General features: G+C 39.3%; 3 protein-coding genes across 3 annotated transcripts; 2 read left to right on the top strand and 1 right to left on the bottom strand.

Annotated features, from left to right (window-relative positions):
• Nucleotides 1–306: 306 nt before the first annotated feature.
• LOC120567043 (alcohol dehydrogenase class-3-like) lies at nt 307–6,924 on the bottom strand. Its single transcript, XM_039813832.1, has 10 exons — nt 6,818–6,924; nt 6,656–6,703; nt 6,257–6,358; nt 5,729–5,879; nt 5,553–5,640; nt 5,239–5,458; nt 4,012–4,272; nt 3,641–3,773; nt 2,813–2,951; nt 307–2,020 (listed from the first exon to the last, which is right to left on the bottom strand). The coding sequence occupies exons 2-10, from the start codon at nt 6,671–6,673 to the stop codon at nt 1,969–1,971; spliced, it is 1,164 nt and encodes a 387-aa protein (XP_039669766.1). The 5' UTR covers nt 6,674–6,703; nt 6,818–6,924; the 3' UTR covers nt 307–1,968.
• Nucleotides 6,900–10,216, top strand: gar1 (GAR1 homolog, ribonucleoprotein). The gene is made up of 7 exons (XM_039813833.1): nt 6,900–7,014; nt 7,347–7,566; nt 8,323–8,477; nt 8,606–8,665; nt 8,763–8,886; nt 9,080–9,205; nt 9,297–10,216. Exons 2-7 carry the CDS (start codon nt 7,362–7,364, stop codon nt 9,305–9,307), a joined length of 681 nt encoding a protein of 226 aa, XP_039669767.1. The 5' UTR covers nt 6,900–7,014; nt 7,347–7,361; the 3' UTR covers nt 9,308–10,216.
• A 349-nt stretch (nt 10,217–10,565) lies between these two features.
• On the top strand, nt 10,566–14,987 carry LOC120567329 (alcohol dehydrogenase class-3). The gene is made up of 9 exons (XM_039814287.1): nt 10,566–10,674; nt 11,258–11,359; nt 11,630–11,771; nt 11,864–11,951; nt 12,227–12,446; nt 13,407–13,667; nt 13,941–14,076; nt 14,540–14,678; nt 14,789–14,987. The coding sequence occupies exons 1-9, from the start codon at nt 10,657–10,659 to the stop codon at nt 14,811–14,813; spliced, it is 1,131 nt and encodes a 376-aa protein (XP_039670221.1). The 5' UTR covers nt 10,566–10,656; the 3' UTR covers nt 14,814–14,987.
• The last annotated feature ends 1,810 nt before the right edge of the window (nt 14,988–16,797 follow it).

Here is a 16,797-nt window from a genome sequence, read left to right as displayed (position 1 = left end):
ATGAGATTCAGTCATCATTCGTTTTATTCCTAGTATGACGTCTCAAAACTCCTTATTTCTTGTGCAGAGGCAACTTTTTCCCTTCTATGTGTACTGCAATAACAAATATAAAACCATACAAATATTAGAAGACAAAAGTTAGGGACACCAGATAGTATAATTTGTAGTTTCTGATGGATATACTGTATATATTTGCCATGACATTAATTTCAGTTGAATCAGAGCGACACTATTTCCCATTTACAATGTTGTAAATGGATATGGGTGTATTATATTTTGTGTTGTTTTTAACAAGAAAACACTGGCTTTGTTCAAATAGGGTTTTTTATTATCGACAGTTTTTATGTTCTCATCATATTTAATGTGCCATCTGTCACACAGGAATATAGCCTAGTAAATAAGAGGAAATCTCTTGAAGGCAAGGCGGCACCTTTTGACATTTCTTTCCAGACATGCTTTTATTTGTGTGACGGCATTTACCTCATCTGGCATTTCTGTTCGTCAATTATCTCCATGCAGACTCATGCTTGAAAGAGTTGTAACGACAGTCAGAGGGAAAAACAGATTAGCATAGAAATCAAAATAAATAAAAAAATATATCCATTTAGAAATGCTAGCGGTCTCTATTTCTATTCCACTTTATGCCAAAGTTTCCTATACGGAAGATATCTGCAGAAACGTTGCACAGGTGCATGTGAAACATGATAAGGCAGACAGTTTAGACTTTCAAAAATGTGTACAATGCTGTGGTTGTAATTCAGATAGCATGTCCTCCCTGTATTAGTTGCACATAGCTGTGACAATTCCAGAGGAAAAAAGGTAAGAGACTTATGGTCGTCACTTTGGATAGTTTTACCATAGATGAGGCATACACGTCCCCAAGAAAGCCTTAGAACTCTGTGAGCATGTCTAACATTTATATAATAGGATGCCCAGTCACATAACCACCTGTCAAAAGTTGTCTTCCTCTGTCTTTGATCTCCCTCCTTTTCTATCTCCATTCTCTGCAGAGAAATAGAAAGCAGTATTCTGCTTTCTATTTCTTAAAAACGTTCTTTACTTTAAGATTCTTTGGGAGGATGAAGGGGCGTCTAAACTGTGTGATCTGTGATTGATAGCATACTGGCAGATGAGACCAACATAAGCAGAAGAGCACCAATTTATTTTCCATTTTAAATAAAGATGGAAAAGTAGGGGGAACTGCCAAGGGTATTCATTTGATCTGAATGGAACTTCAATAAAACAAATTCCTCCGACAGCTATTTCGGTTCTTCTCCGAGAGGCATTCCCCAAACAACCTTTTGTCTTCTGTACTGACAGCCCACAACTGTTATTTTAGCCCTTCTAACCATTAAATCAATATATAATATTACCAAGGACGAGATTTGGTAAGCCTGACCACATGAAGCAGATACTTGTCCTATGGATGACAGATTCAGCCATTTGTTTCCTCTGTCTTTTACCCCATCTTCTATACAAGGGTATGTAATTTCAACTATCATTTCACATTGATATCAGGACCAGAATCCCTGTATAGCTGCCAAATATGACAGATGTAGAGAGAGACTAGGTCTTAGGTGTTCGTGTCGATGAGTTTTTTTTTTTTTTTACTTCATTCGGTATTGTTTCACACAAATGCACTGGACATTCTGTGGTGTTTCTCCCTTTTGATCAAGTGTGTGATAAACAAGAACAAACGACCTCAGAAGTTAATATGAATAAAAATACAGAATCCGTTGCAGATATAAGCAACTTTATAAAGCTAAATGGAATTCATGGACACAAATGCAGAAGCTTAAGACTGATATAAGACTGCCATCTAGTGGCCAATATGGACAGTTGGCAAGCAAGGAAAACATTTAAATTGTCAACATCTTTTTAGAAAGAGAGCATCGAGATGTTCACAAATACACTGCAGAGTTGTGTGCAAAACGTCATTACAATGACATAACATGTAAATTCTTCATCTTATGAGTAGCCACTAGCCTCCTCTGGATACAGACTGATGACGGTACGGATGCTAAAAAAGAAAGAGAAAAAAGAAGGATTGTTAGGATAACTGAAGTCTGAAATCTCACCACACCTAATATATTGATTAATCATTTTGAGTTGTTTAACATTCTCTGGTTCCAGCTTCTCCAATGTGAATATTTGCAGGTTTGAATATCTTTTGGTTTTGGGCTGTTCGTTGGGGACAAAAAAAGACATTTAATTTGACCTTTGGACTCGAAACGTTAAAGGTAAGCGATTAATCAAGAAAATAATAGGTAGTTGCAGCCGACATATAGAATATATAGAATAATATATACAATACATTTGTATCACACATACATTGCTGAAAAACATGCAGTTTGTAAAATTCTTGATATTCTTTTTCAAAGTATTAGTAACATTCCAAATTGTTCCTGTTTGGAAAACCATAATAGATGTCCTTTTTAATTTCAGACAGACATTCTATGATGTGTTGGAAACTGTTTAAAGATAAAATAGAGCAAAGATGGCAACAGCAGCAGTTTGACAAACCCCTGCTAGGTCAATATATTTAGGAAAATACTGCACAGGACTTCTACAGGATTCCATTATCATTTTATGAGAAATCTTTTGGTGCTTGTTTATGTAATCAAACAGGCCATTCTGACACTTTGTTGTGAGTATATCATGCAGTACACTAGTGAGGAAGTTAAAGCTTCAGGGGAGTACAGTGTTCGACACACACAGACACACACACACAGACACACACACAGACACACACACACACACACAGAAAAAACATTAATAAAAGCCTAATAGCCACAAATAAATCGGCTCTTACCCGTTACCACTTTTCATATCGTCAAAGGCCACATTGATTTGATCCAGCGGGAGGTTGTTGGTGATAAACTCATCCAGCTTCAGCTTTTTGTTCATGTAGTCGTCCACCAGTTTAGGCACATCCTCCACACTCTTCCAACCTTTAGAAGCGCAAAACAAAACTGAGTCCTCATGAACCACAACATAGTGGATAATAATGAGTCCCTAAGAAAGGCATCTTTCCTCATCATCTTTTTATGTAGCCCCCCAAGCAAAAACCCTCCTGGATACTCTTATAATACCAGATATGTTAGATGTTAAGTACATATCAGATGAATTTATGATGTGTTTCAGTGCTGGTGGACAATTCAGATAATGGGCGCAGACTTGTTACTTTTAATCAGATGTGAGCGTGTAGTTTTTATTCCTTAAAAAATGTCATCACACACACGTTATAATATCTATATATTTTAACCAAGGCCTCTTGTCTCACTTAAAATTCAACATGGTATGTGGCTGCATTGCATTCTGGTTTGGCTAGCTTGAAGATATTAGCTACCTGCCTCTTCTCAGTGAATTTGCTAGTATGCCTGTTAAACAGTAACTCAAGAAAAAAAGACTTTACTTTTTCACTGTGGGGGACTTGCATCAAAACTCCAGCTGTAACCATCAACTAACTGGTATATTGAAAACAGGGGTGGATCTTAACTTGAAGAATGTTACATTGAATTTTAAGTTTAACTTATTAAGCAATATCTTACTCATTCTAATTACCATAAATTGTTACGGAAGCATTATGAAAGGCCATTTTGCATTAACTAATAGACCTGGTAACTTCTTTTAAGTTTACCTCCAAAATAAGTCCCCTTCAAGGTGCGTCCTATCAGGATATTTTCAACCACGACGCTCATTGCTTCCGTCTCCGTCCACCCAACAATGACACAGGTGCCCCAGGCATCCACCGTAGACTCAAGCGCAGCACTCTAGGACAACACAAAGCACCAGTGGTCTTAATTAATACACCTTTTAAAATATATTTAAAAATTCACAGAATATGATCAAACTAGACTGGTGAAAAAATGTCAATTGCACAAATATGTCAACAATTGTGTAATTGTGTCATATTTTCTATGCGGAACTTCTGAGCAAACCTACGTGCACTTACAACACTGTACAGCCTACTAAAGGCTTCCTGCTGTACCTGTAGACATGTACACCCACCATAACACCTGGACTTCCAACACACTCCAGAGCGTAGTCCACTCCTCCGTCTGTCATCTCTACCAGAACCTCCTGAATGGGCTTGCTAAATTTTTTGGGGTCGACACATTCAGTGGCACCAAACTCCTTGGCTTTCTCAAACTTTGCAGTGTTGATATCCACACCGATGATCCTGGTTGCCCCGGCAACCTTGCAGCCCATGACGGCTGCCAGTCCGACAGCTCCGAGCCCAAACACGGCACACGAGGAATCTTTTTCCACCTGGATACACACACTTTGGAAGTCAGTCAACCAGAAAGCTGTTTGAGAGATGTCTGATGAGGTTAATTCACCATGTTTAAAGATAACTTTTATATAGTACATTTTGCCTTCATTCTTCTAAACATATCCAGTATACACATTCTATTTACCTTATACTGGCCCATTATATTATGATGAAAGGACAGATTATTATCAGGCACACAAGAATGATTAGGCATTAGTTTAGTTTCATTCACACGTTCACTTTGTTTTCAGTTAGGCGTTTACTCTTACATTGCTATTGAACAATCCAAAGTTTGCGCAATATTCAAACCTCTTTAACCATTTTAATTTTTGTTGATGTTGTGTTTCAACAAAACTTTCTTTGTTTGGTTTTGTATTGATCTTATTTTAATATGCAAAACAGAAGTGGTGGAATATTAGCCTGACAAGCCTAATTACTAATTCAACTAAGATGTTTTCCTTCAGATAGTAAAATAACTTTATTAATTTATATATATATATATATATATATATATATATATATATATCCAACTGTTTATAAATGTTTAATATGTAAATAAATCTTGTTAAATGTCTTGCATCTCTCTTGTTCTAAGGACATGCAGAGTAGGGCTGTGCAATCAAACTTTTATCGTGATTATGAAACAGAATAATAGAGAAAAACAATTATTTAGCTCATTGCATTTTGCACTCTTATTTTCTCTTGTGTTCTGAATGAAAAAATAAAGGAAAAGTAATAAGGCAAATTTCACAGCTGTATGTGTTGTTTTTATGTTGATTTATTTAACTTTTTTCACTGTTTTTTAAGTTCAATGATTGCAACATCTTTCCAGAAGTCAACAAGCAATCATGTTAAATTATCGTGATTTCAATATTGACCAAAATAATCGTGATTATATTTTTTTCCATAATCAAGCAGCCCTAATGCACAGTACAAGAAGAAGCTGATCTATATCCTCTTACCTTGCCTGTATTAAGAACAGCACCATAACCAGTGGAGACACCACAGCCTAGTAGACACACTTTGTTTAGCGGTGCATCGCTTCTTATTTTTGCAAGTGAGGTGTCGGGAACCACAGTGTACTGAGAGAAAGAACTGACGCCAAGGAACTGGTACACCTGCTGCCCCTTGCAGGATATCCTGCTTGTTCCATCAGCCAATACGCCCACTTGTGTATTTGCCCTAAAAGCCACAAAAAAAGGAAACACTGAGTAGTTAAACATAATAAACACAATAATGCTTTGTGTGCGTAAACAAAACAAAAACAAAAAATCACCAGTTCTTCCTGCACTGATTGGTTTTGGGACTGTGACACCGTTTACATTCCCCACACTGTGGCAGAAAAAGAGGAATAACTTTGTCGCCTGGGAAAACAACAAAAAACAGACAAGACAACTTCAGTCAGAGTCACATGTCATGTCATCTGGTTTTGCTGTGAGCTGTACAATGCACCTGGTGAGAATTTGGTGACTTCAGGACCAACACTCTCCACTATCCCTGCTGCTTCATGGCCGAGAACTAACGGGAATGGTCTGAACTTCATTCCTTTTCCAGCTTCATACAGGTACTCCCGGTCTGTGTGGCACACACCTGTGGCAACTATCTGTACAAACAGTTTGGTAGAACAGTTTTAGGAAGTGAATGTGGTTGTTTTGCAATATTAAGAATGAGTGACAGTATTTCCTGTCAGCATTTGTTGCTTGCATGATGCAAGTAAAACCTGAAAGTCACATTGCGTGAGTGATACAAGTCTGACCCTTATGTCTTTGTTAATATGTCACTGGGATATAATTATGACATTATTCCTATTAATTCATTGCATTCTGATATAATTTAACATAATCAAATTCAAATGATTACCACAAAAAAAACTGTTAATTAACACTGGAAAGTTTGCTGTATAAGTGCCCACATTTACAACCAAAGTTGTAGATAATATGTTTTCTTGCATTACAACCAAACTTGTGATAAGCAGCTGACCTTGACGCGGACTTCGTGGACTTTAGGTGGGGCCACCTCCACATCCTCAATGGACAGAGGCTTCCTGGGCTCCCATGCAACAGCTGCTTTGCATCGGATGACCTAAGAGAGACAAACGTGTTTGTTGCTAGGTTGTGAACATGGGTTGGGTTGTGAGTCACACTGTATTTTTAAGCCCGTCTCAAATGGGAAGACCGGGGAAAGTTTTGGCTGGGCGTAACCCTGTTTTTGTAATGATGGACGAATTATATTCTGTATCGTTATACATAAGAGGGGCACGCAATTGGTTGAACATAATGCTGTCAGAACAGACAGACTCCAGGCAACAATAACATGTAGGCCTAAGTTGCTACATATAAAACAAACAGTGAATATATCGTAGATGAATTTATTTCTTACCTGACCTGCTGTTGACATTGTTGAGTGGTGTTAACTACTTTTTTTTGTCTGCATTTGAAAAGAATAACCATATTATCGGAATATTTACATATGCGTACATCAATCAAGTCTCACAGAAATAACTATTTGCCATATTATTGGAGTCTGTAAAGTTTTACTGACCGAGTCTCTTATTTATCTTGATGAGTCAACTGACTGTCTGCTGTGCTGCTTCTTTAAATGCCTGCGCGGCGGAAGAGATGTGAATTTACGACATTTCCCGATACTGGCAAATACCTTTACGGCAGCCCTTGCTCACACGTGTTGTCATCGCATGGAAGTCTTTCGGAGTAAATAGCAGGAGCTAGCCGATCACATTTGTGAGTAATCCGCTTTAACTGTGTGGGGATGGGGTTGCAGACTTTTTAAAGTGTATATTCTCAAGTGAACACATGACGTGTTGATGCGTGGAAGAAGATGCGGCTGAATTGTGTAACGTTGACGTTAGTTTAATAGTCTGAATTGAGCTAACGTTAGCATGTTAGCTAGAACTTCTGAAGTGCTGCTCAATCCACGATGCTAGGTCGTTGAATGCATTGGATTTCTTCCACAGTCCTTGCTCCATTTAACCAACCGTGGATTCGCGTGTGTTTTAGGTTGTCTGTGCTTTCTTCTGACTCGTTTCCTCTCCTTTTTGTCGCGTTTCTCACAGAGGATTTGAAGCAAAATGTCTTTCAGAGGAGGAGGTGGACGAGGAGGCAGAGGAGGTGGAGGATTTAACCGAGGTGGAGGAGGCAGAGGAGGAGGTGGATTTGGAGGAGGCAGAGGAGGTGGAGGATTCGGAGGAGGCAGGGGAGGTGGATTTGGACGTGGTGGTGGCAGAGGTGGTTTCAATAGACAACAAGACTACGGTCCTCCAGAGTATGTCGTCGGTAAGATCACCAAGCCAGTACCGCTGAGAAGATGGTGCAGAAGCTGAGAGCTTGCTGTAACGTTAGCTACATGTCCAAAACAGTTAGGCCCAGCTCCAGTACCCTAAAAACTAAGCATTCAGACTTTAAATAACATCCCCTGTATGATGAGTTTTGACGTCACAGGAAAGTTACCACAATTAGTTTCCAATTCATAAATACCATTCATGTCAACACCGAAATTTGAATCAACGACTTAGAAAACTTAAATCTTTCTGAACACTGGCACTGTATATCAGTCCTTGGGCTGAATCATTTAGAAGTGCCTGAAAAGCAAAAAGCTCACAGAACAGACTGCAATCATACAACCATCTTTGGTTTTCTGAATGCTTACATGCTGTAAAACGCATAGTAATCTTTATCTCTACAACCTGTGAAATCGCAGTATTTGGATATCACCATCATGCAATCACAAGTAGTGACAAGTGTTTATAGTGTTTATACTTACAGGGTTTTAAGCATGGCTCAATGTATTTTGCCAACTCCCCCCTTTTTTTTTTTTTTTTTTTTGATGCTTCAAAAATGTAATTGGCTACTTTAATGTCCCCAAATCATGAATTGTGGCTTATTTCCTAAAGCAAATGTTCTGAGTTGCAAACTTATCGAAACTATGTATAAAGTCAACCAGAGGGAGGATATTGGAACTGGGCATTTGTCGGGATAGCTAAAACACCCTTTACTCAACTAACTGTGGTTCATTGTGTTTCCGCCCTGCAGCACTGGGAGAGTTTGTGCATCCATGTGAAGATGACATTGTGTGCAAGTGTACGACAGAGGAAAACAAAGTTCCATACTTCAATGCCCCAGTCTACTTGGAAAACAAGGAGCAGATCGGCAAAGTGGATGAGATATTTGGCCAGCTCCGGGACTTTGTATCCTTTCTATTCGGTCTCTGGACCTCTGAATCAACCTGTGGTGAAATAAAGTAAAGTTCAACCTCTGTGAGTTAAATATTGTTGCTGCTCAAAAATCCTGTTAATTCCTTAACCTATCCTTGCAGTATTTTTCAGTCAAACTTTCAGAAAATATGAAGGCGTCTTCATTTAAGAAACTGCAGAAGGTATAATTCATTTTAAAGTAGTACATTTGCATACTTAAAAGCTAATTTCTGTGCCTCTCTGTTTTACACTGTATGTGATTTGCACCGTCTCTTTTAGTTTTATATAGATCCAATGAAGCTTCTCCCGCTGCAGAGATTCCTCCCCAGGCCGCCAGGAGAGAAGGGTCCGCCAAGAGGAGGCCGAGGGGGTCGAGGTGGAGGAAGAGGCGGTGGTCGCGGAGGTGAGGCATCAAAACTTTGTCTCATTTTAATTAATCCCGTCTCCTGTTGATGAATGTGTAGCTAATTTTTTTTTTCTCTTGCGCATGGGATCTGTCAGTCTTAGTTATTGTAGATTCAAAGTGGGGTTCCTTTGTGCCGATTTTAGAGCATGGCTTGTAAAAGTGGTTTGATTTAATTTTGTTTTCGTTTCAGGTGGTTTCCGAGGCGGCCGTGGTGGAGGATTTGGTGGCGGCCGCGGTGGAGGATTTGGAGGTGGACGAGGCGGAGGAGGAGGAGGCTTCAGAGGAAGAGGAGGCGGAGGAGGACGTGGATTCAGAGGTTTGCCCCTTTTTTTTCAGTGTTCTACAAATTAAACTTTTATATTTTTTTTCATGTGTAAAGGTAAAAGTTTTTCGTTGTTCACTTGTAGGCGGGAGATGATCTGACAGTGATGGTCTGGTGTGACGGTGTCAGCCTTGTCTTCTGCTGCTACACAAGCAAAAAGGCTGTATTCTCTGCCAATGCCTGGCCTGTTGGACTTCGAAAATGGACATTGCCTCTATTTGTTGAACTTGAATGGATTTTCCTTCTTTTTTTTGTACCAGTTTTGAATATGTGATGGATCTTCATTTTTGTTTAAAAGGTTCATAATCATGTTGGTGTGCAACATAACGAGGATCTTTCAGCCTGTTAGGGAGAGATGTTGGGTCCCTTTGTGAACAAGCTTATCATTATCCTCTGCTGATTGCGTTCAAATGTTTGGCCATGACAGATGTGTACTTCGATCAAGATTTCAAGAGATACATTCACAAACCTCCTTGTATTCATTTCCTCTGATATGGGAAAATGTGTGGAAAATCTTTATATGCTGTTAGTAAAAAAAAAAAAAAAAAAAACATTTTAATACCCATAATTTGTCAAATCTTAAGCAGAATGTTGTCACATTTTTGTTAAAGGCCTTGATTAAAAGGTGCTTTGTAACTGTGTTTATTTTTATTGCTCATGTAGAAGGTTTGTAGTAGAATGTTAAATGTCATCCTAAGGTGAAGAATAAAGGGGGGGGGGACATTCAGCATGTGAGTGTACAGTAAGTGTAGCTAAAGAATATTTGTGCCCAGTGTTTACACTTTTAAGATGAAAAGTATTTGCATATTCATAGTTTTAATTCATTTAATTCAGGAAAGAGTAGATTTTTTTTTTTTAAGGATAGGTAAATATGTTATATTGAAATCTACAAAATTATTCTGATTTGTATATGATTTGTATATACAAATTAATACCTTCACCATCCCACATTTAGTATGCTCAGAAATAAAGAGTAAACAAATTTGCTGATTTGAGTTCAGTTCAGCTCATTTGTCAGTTTAATTTGTCAAACTACTATTTACAAGGCCAAGAATTAGCTTTCACTTTCAAATGTTGGTTTATATGTGCTACACGAGAAAATATATATGTATTTTGATATGGTTTCGAAGATGGATGGATGGCTTTACACTGTTCATAAAAATCTCTGTTCGGGGCCTTCATATGATAAAAACAGACTGTACCAACCGTGAAATATTTTTTTCAACTTCACTGAAGAAAACATTAAAATATACAACATTTCAGGCACGTACTCATTCAATACAATCATCCAGAGAAACAAACTCATGACTACTATCATGACTGAAATTCTCTACCGCGCCTGCGTCATACTTATGCTGCGCGTTCTCGTTTCTGATTGGTCCGGACGTTAACTCCTTTACGGCTGCGCACCGCCCCTCCCTCCCTCTTGTGCTGAAGGAACGAACATGGAGACAGCTGGAAAAGTAAGTACATTTCCCACGAAATGAGCAATGCACATTTTAAATGCAGTAGTTAATTGTGTATGTGCCGTAAAGGTTACATCAGTTACACATGTAGCATAAAAAAGCAAGGTTTTCTCAACTAGCGCGCACGCATTCACGTAACTTACGTTGAATGAACAAGTACAGAAAAATCGCTCTTCCATTACTTAACAGGGATCTTTGATCAGTCACTCGCAACTAGTATGCTGCATGTTGCTGCAGTGCTTGTCCCCAGAGATATCTTTAATTCTGATTAGTTAATTAAGAAACCAGTTTTGGTGGACAATAAATCGTAGGCACGTACTCACTTATTTTGCAGTAGGTACTGAACATTATGGGGTAAATGGTATTAAAGCACAACGTCACTCCAAGTGAACTACTGGAACTCTGGTTGGCTTTGCATAAGCCTGGGTACAGTTCAAAAGCAAAGTACACTGTGCAACTAGCTCGCCCTGTCACACACACTACAAAGCCCCAGTCAACCCATGGCTGCAGTTACTTAATTACCTTTAGAAGCATTGTTAGAATGAGGAAAAAACGTATTGTGTACGTACTTTGCCCCCAGGTCATTAAGTGCAAGGCAGCTGTTGCCTGGGAATCTGGGAAGCCTCTTTCCATTGAGGAGGTGGAGGTAGCCCCACCCAAGGCCCATGAAGTTCGCATCAAGGTAAACCAAATTCTACTGATATTGTATCTTACTTTTGTGTTATATAATAGGGAAATTACTACCTTGGAAGAATCACACTTAGCCCAACATTTTAAGATAAACTTGTATGATTTTTATGTTTTATAACTTCTGAATGCCATAACTTAGACATTAGGTAATTAGGTTTAGAGTTAGATAATGTCAATATTAAGGCCTACCGTCTTTTATATTCCATTCTTGCACTTAGCAGCTGTGTCCGACATGAACTTGAAATGACGCTGTGTCTCTCAGATCTTTGCTACAGGGGTGTGTCATACAGATGCCTACACTCTAAGTGGCAGTGACCCCGAGGGACTTTTCCCTGTCATCTTGGGCCACGAGGGTGCTGGAACTGTGGAGAGCGTTGGTGAGGGTGTCACCAAGTTCAAGCCAGGTATTTAGCTGCCAGACATGCTATTAAAATGTGTTGTGAATACTTAACGTTTTGCGTGATTTCTAATTATTCACAATTCTCTTTCGCCCGAGGTGATACTGTCGTCCCGTTGTATGTGCCACAGTGTGGTGAATGCAAATTCTGCAAAAATCCCAAGACCAACCTTTGCCAGAAAATTAGGTAATGCTGCAAGACCTATGTATGCAACCTTGAGTTGGCGAAGACCGCCTGTTTTTTAGGCATAAAACCTAAATTCAAAAAAATGTATTTCTCTGTGGCAGAACGTGCAACCTCAATAGTTGGATTCACAGCCTCAGGTGTCCCACCCCCAGGGCAACCAAATCAAAGCTCAGTCATCATAAGTTTGAGCCTGCCCTGCCCTGCATTGAAGTACAGAGCTGAGTTTCATCATACATGAAAAGAAATCCTCTTTTCCCTGTGCTTCCAACCTGCAGAGTAACCCAGGGCCGCGGCCTGCTCCCTGACAACACTTCACGCTTCACTTGCAAGGGAAAGCAAGTGTTTCACTTCATGGGGACCAGCACTTTTTCGGAGTATACTGTGGTGGCCGACATCTCTCTCGCCAAGGTGAACGCGAAGGCTCCACTGGATAAAGTGTGCCTTCTTGGTTGTGGCATTTCTACAGGTTACGGTGCTGCTCTCAACACTGCCAAGGTAGGTATCACGCCAGGCCATGCTACAGTATAAGACCGCCTCCTTACAAAAAAAGAAGCATTTGTACATGAGTTTATTGCTAAGGCCTCCTGCACACTGGCTGCGTGGCGTGAGCGTGGCGTTTCCGTTGCGTGTCAGCTGCGTGGCGGCTGCGTGGCGTTTTCTGTCTTTGCACACCAGAAACGTCTGGCGGCGCTGCTGCTTGCTAGCCTTGTCTGTACACATGTATGTTTTCCATTGATAAAATGAAATACCACGTTAAACATAAATATATACTGATTTGATTACAACAAAGACAACGTTGGCAGTATTGACGGCAAAATAGGCTACAGAATATTTTGTTCTGTATTGACAGGTGCAATATTTGGAAATTGTTAATTATTTTTTTTTATATTACAGTTATATCTGCATTTATGTCAAAACCTAGAGACTTTCAAACATCAACATGTCATTTATTAAATGTATTTGTGTCAAAATGACACAAACATCTTTTTCCTTTTCTATTTTGCCTGGAAACGCTTCCAACACGCTTGTGTGTCACATGAAAAATAGGCAAAAATTCTAGCATGCACACGTTTTCGGCACCTGAGACGTGCGTGCAGGCAGTGTGCAAGCTCTGACCTGTTAACATGGGAGCCAAAATAAAAACGGACACGCCACGCAGCCAGTGTGCAGGAGGCCTAAAGTGTTATTGTTTGAAGCTTGTTATGCAAAACAAGTTTGTCACAAAGTGTCACCCAAAGGATACAATGAAAAGAGATGAACTTGTTGTCATTGTTTGTAGGCTTCACTCTGAAATGGGTCACCCTTATTAATCATGCAGATTTGATTTAAACGAATTGCTGCCATGGGCATCTGTTTCCAAGATTTATTTATTTTTTCCTATTTTTGTAGTGACTATTAAATTCACCCCAAAAAGGCAAAATGATCACGCTGCTATTCTTCCTCATGCATACTCAGGTTGAGCCTGGTTCCACATGTGCTGTATTTGGCCTTGGTGCTGTTGGCTTGGCTGTTATTATGGGCTGCAAGGTTGCTGGGGCAACCAGGATCATTGGTGTGGACATCAACCCTGCAAAGTTTGAGAAAGCCAAGGAGTTTGGAGCCATTGAGTGTGTGAACCCTAAGGACCACAGCAAGCCCATCCAGGAGGTTCTGGTGGAGATGACTGACGGGGGTGTGGACTATTCATTTGAGTGCATTGGAAATGTGCAAATCATGGTGAGACACTTTATGTTCAAATTGTATTATGAAAAGAAAAAAAAAAACATGCTGGACATCATCTTATACAAATAGCAATAAGCAACATATAAATAATTTTCATACATTAACTGTGTTTATTTGTCATCCCAGTTGGTTGGTAGATGTACATAGAGCCGTTGCAGATGTACAAAAAAAAAATAAAAAAAAAATAGTGTGTACTCAACACCTGGCGCAAGCAGCATCAGTTGGCAATTCATAGAAAACAGGAAAATTACCATTTTATTATTTCAGAGAGCTGCTCTGGAGGCGTGCCATAAAGGATGGGGTGAAAGTGTCATCATCGGCGTAGCCGGAGCTGGACAGGAGATCTCGACCAGACCTTTCCAGCTGGTGACGGGCCGAGTGTGGAGGGGCACAGCCTTTGGAGGTGACAGACTGTGTTAGATAATGACTTGTTATAATGGGCTTAATGTGGTCTGGCTGCAGTTCCAACCTTCTGTGAGTTCAAAGCCTTTTGTATATTTTAACTATGGGTAATTAGGCTTTTTTTTTTTTTTTTTAGCATCCACTTCATTAGTTTGAAGGTTTATGACTTTAGCGGAGTTTAAACTGGAGCTAAAACTTTAAAATTTTCATAATTGGACTCAAAGATAGCAAATGTTAATTAGCCTTGGAATGGTCATGGAACAACTGTCGAAGCATGTAAAATACTGTAGGTTATTATCATATCTGGTGATTTCTTTTGTTCTACCAAGTAGAGCTTGAACACAAACTTATATACATTTAGTTGGGGAATAAGTGCCTTTTCCAAGGCCTTTTGGTGAAAGATTAGTTCTATTCAGTTTAGTTTTGGCTAAAGTTATTAACCTGGTTTTAATATTCACCCCCAGGGTGGAAGAGTGTGGAAAGTGTTCCTAAATTGGTGGAAGACTACATGAATAAGAAGCTGAAGGTGGATGAGTTTGTGACCCACACCCTGCCCTTTGAGCAGATAAATGAGGGATTCGACCTCATGCATGCTGGAAAGAGGTGAGAACAGTTCATTCATGCACAGTGGATAATTATCTATTTTCTTTTGTAAAGGCCCTTTCACGTTTTCGGCTGAGTCCTAACCTAATAAAAAATTTTTCTCATTGCAGTATCCGCACAGTGCTGACCTTCTGAAGTACCTGAAACATTGACATCCTTCACATTCGGCCTTTTAAACAATCTCCTTTCATAGTTGCAGCACTTAATGTATGTCTCTGCACTTGTTTTGATGACATAACTTTCAGTATTCGAACATTTGTATTAACAGCCCAGAAACAAAAGTGTCATAAAAATATTTTGAAAATGAAAGTATTATCTGCTTTTCCTCTTGACATGAAGGCATTTGGCTGCTGCTCTTATTATGAACAGTCAACAATGAGTCCCTTTCAGCCCTATTTAGTCACTCCTCCAAGGGTTCATAGCATGAAAACAGCAATTAATCATATTACATAAGTGACCGTATAAAGTACCACATTCATACTTAATCCTCTTTAATGCAACACAATTTACCCTGAAAACACTTGCCAGACACTGAATATTGTGGAAGTAAACTTTCATGAAACATTTTATTATTATTTTTTCAAGTCTTAATTACCCTAACTCTGCTCATTCTGTTCACTTGGAAACTGAAAACTACATTGAAATCAAAAGTCAGATGGAGATCATATGCTTTGTTATGACATGTATATTGGTTATCTTCTATATTGAGTAGTCAGATGCTGCACATGTATGCATTCATAGGGAAAACTATAAATTATGTGTTTTTCTAGTCAGGAGACACTTTTTCGCCCTGAGGTGTGTTTCTTATTATTGTACAATAATAATTTTAATCTTCAGTCCATCAGTGTTTTTGTGCAGATCTTTTCCACAAAAATATCAAAATAAAATATACATTTTGATAATTAAGAATAATGCAATATACAAATATTTTCCAGTTAAAATATAGTCTGAGAGAGCTTATCTCAGCCTGATACGATCACAAGCTTCATATTGAGTAAAAGATAGTTGTAATCATACAATCAGAAGTATTTGCTGTTCACGTGTTAACTTTATCACCCAGAGGAACAACTGCATTGTAGAGTATATGTATAATATTTATGGGCACAATATACTAAGCCTATAACATTCTTTAACAGAGGTGAACAGACTGAGAATGGCCCTTGAGTTTACTTAATGTTATTGCAGTGCATTATCCAAAGTGCAATATAGTAAGACAAATCTTTAATCTTTATCATCTTTGTGCCTATTAAGTTTTACCATTTCAAGAAGTGACTTTGGCTGTTTGATGGGATGTTTAGTGTCTACTAACATGACCTTAAATACTGATGATTAATTAAATGATGATTTGAATCAATGGCTATATAAATAAACCTGATATCCTGGCATTGTAGGTATTACCTTGACTCTGGGTAACCGTGCCACCCAGACAACATACAACACGTTGGCATTTATGTTTACGTTTATCGGTGTTTTAAGCCCCCAACATCTCCTTCCAGGCAGCGCTGCCTGGAAGGCACTAGGATTAGGCAATGGTTAGGTGCTAGGTGCCTTGAAGTCGATTAGGGTTAAGGTGCTAGGTGCCTTGAAGTCGATTAGGGTTAAGGTTAGGTGCCTTGAAGTCAATGGTCACAGTGCTGCCTGGAAGGAGACGTTGGGGGCTTAAAACACCATCGAGCTATGTTGACAGTAACACATGCAGTCAATAACCCGTTCAAAACCGGAATATTAGCAATAACCCGGGGCCTATTGCACAAAAGTAGAATAAAGAAATCCAGGATAACTGATAAATCGAGGCTTGACCTAGTCTAATCTGTGCATCCTGGCTTGGTGCGTTCACAAAGGCCAAGCCAGGCTGAGGAGGAGCGACTAGGTCGAGCCAGGCTGAAGTAATTCAGATAGATGCGCGTCCACGGCTTTCCTCAAAAGACCGCGAGGTCGATCTCAGATTTACTGATGCCAAAATGGAGACTACGCATTGTACATACTTTAGACAGAGTGAGCAGCAGCTTCTTATGGATATGATATCATGAAATACATTTGTATAAAAAGAAAAGAAACACGGCCGCTGTAATGAAACAGCGAGAAAGCGTGGCAGACGATTGCGGACCGACTGAATGCG

Source organism: Perca fluviatilis, chromosome 10, assembly GCF_010015445.1.
Source record: "Perca fluviatilis chromosome 10, GENO_Pfluv_1.0, whole genome shotgun sequence".
Classification (NCBI taxonomy): Eukaryota; Metazoa; Chordata; class Actinopteri; order Perciformes; family Percidae; genus Perca; species Perca fluviatilis.
This window is presented reverse-complemented; position numbering and strand designations above follow the sequence as displayed.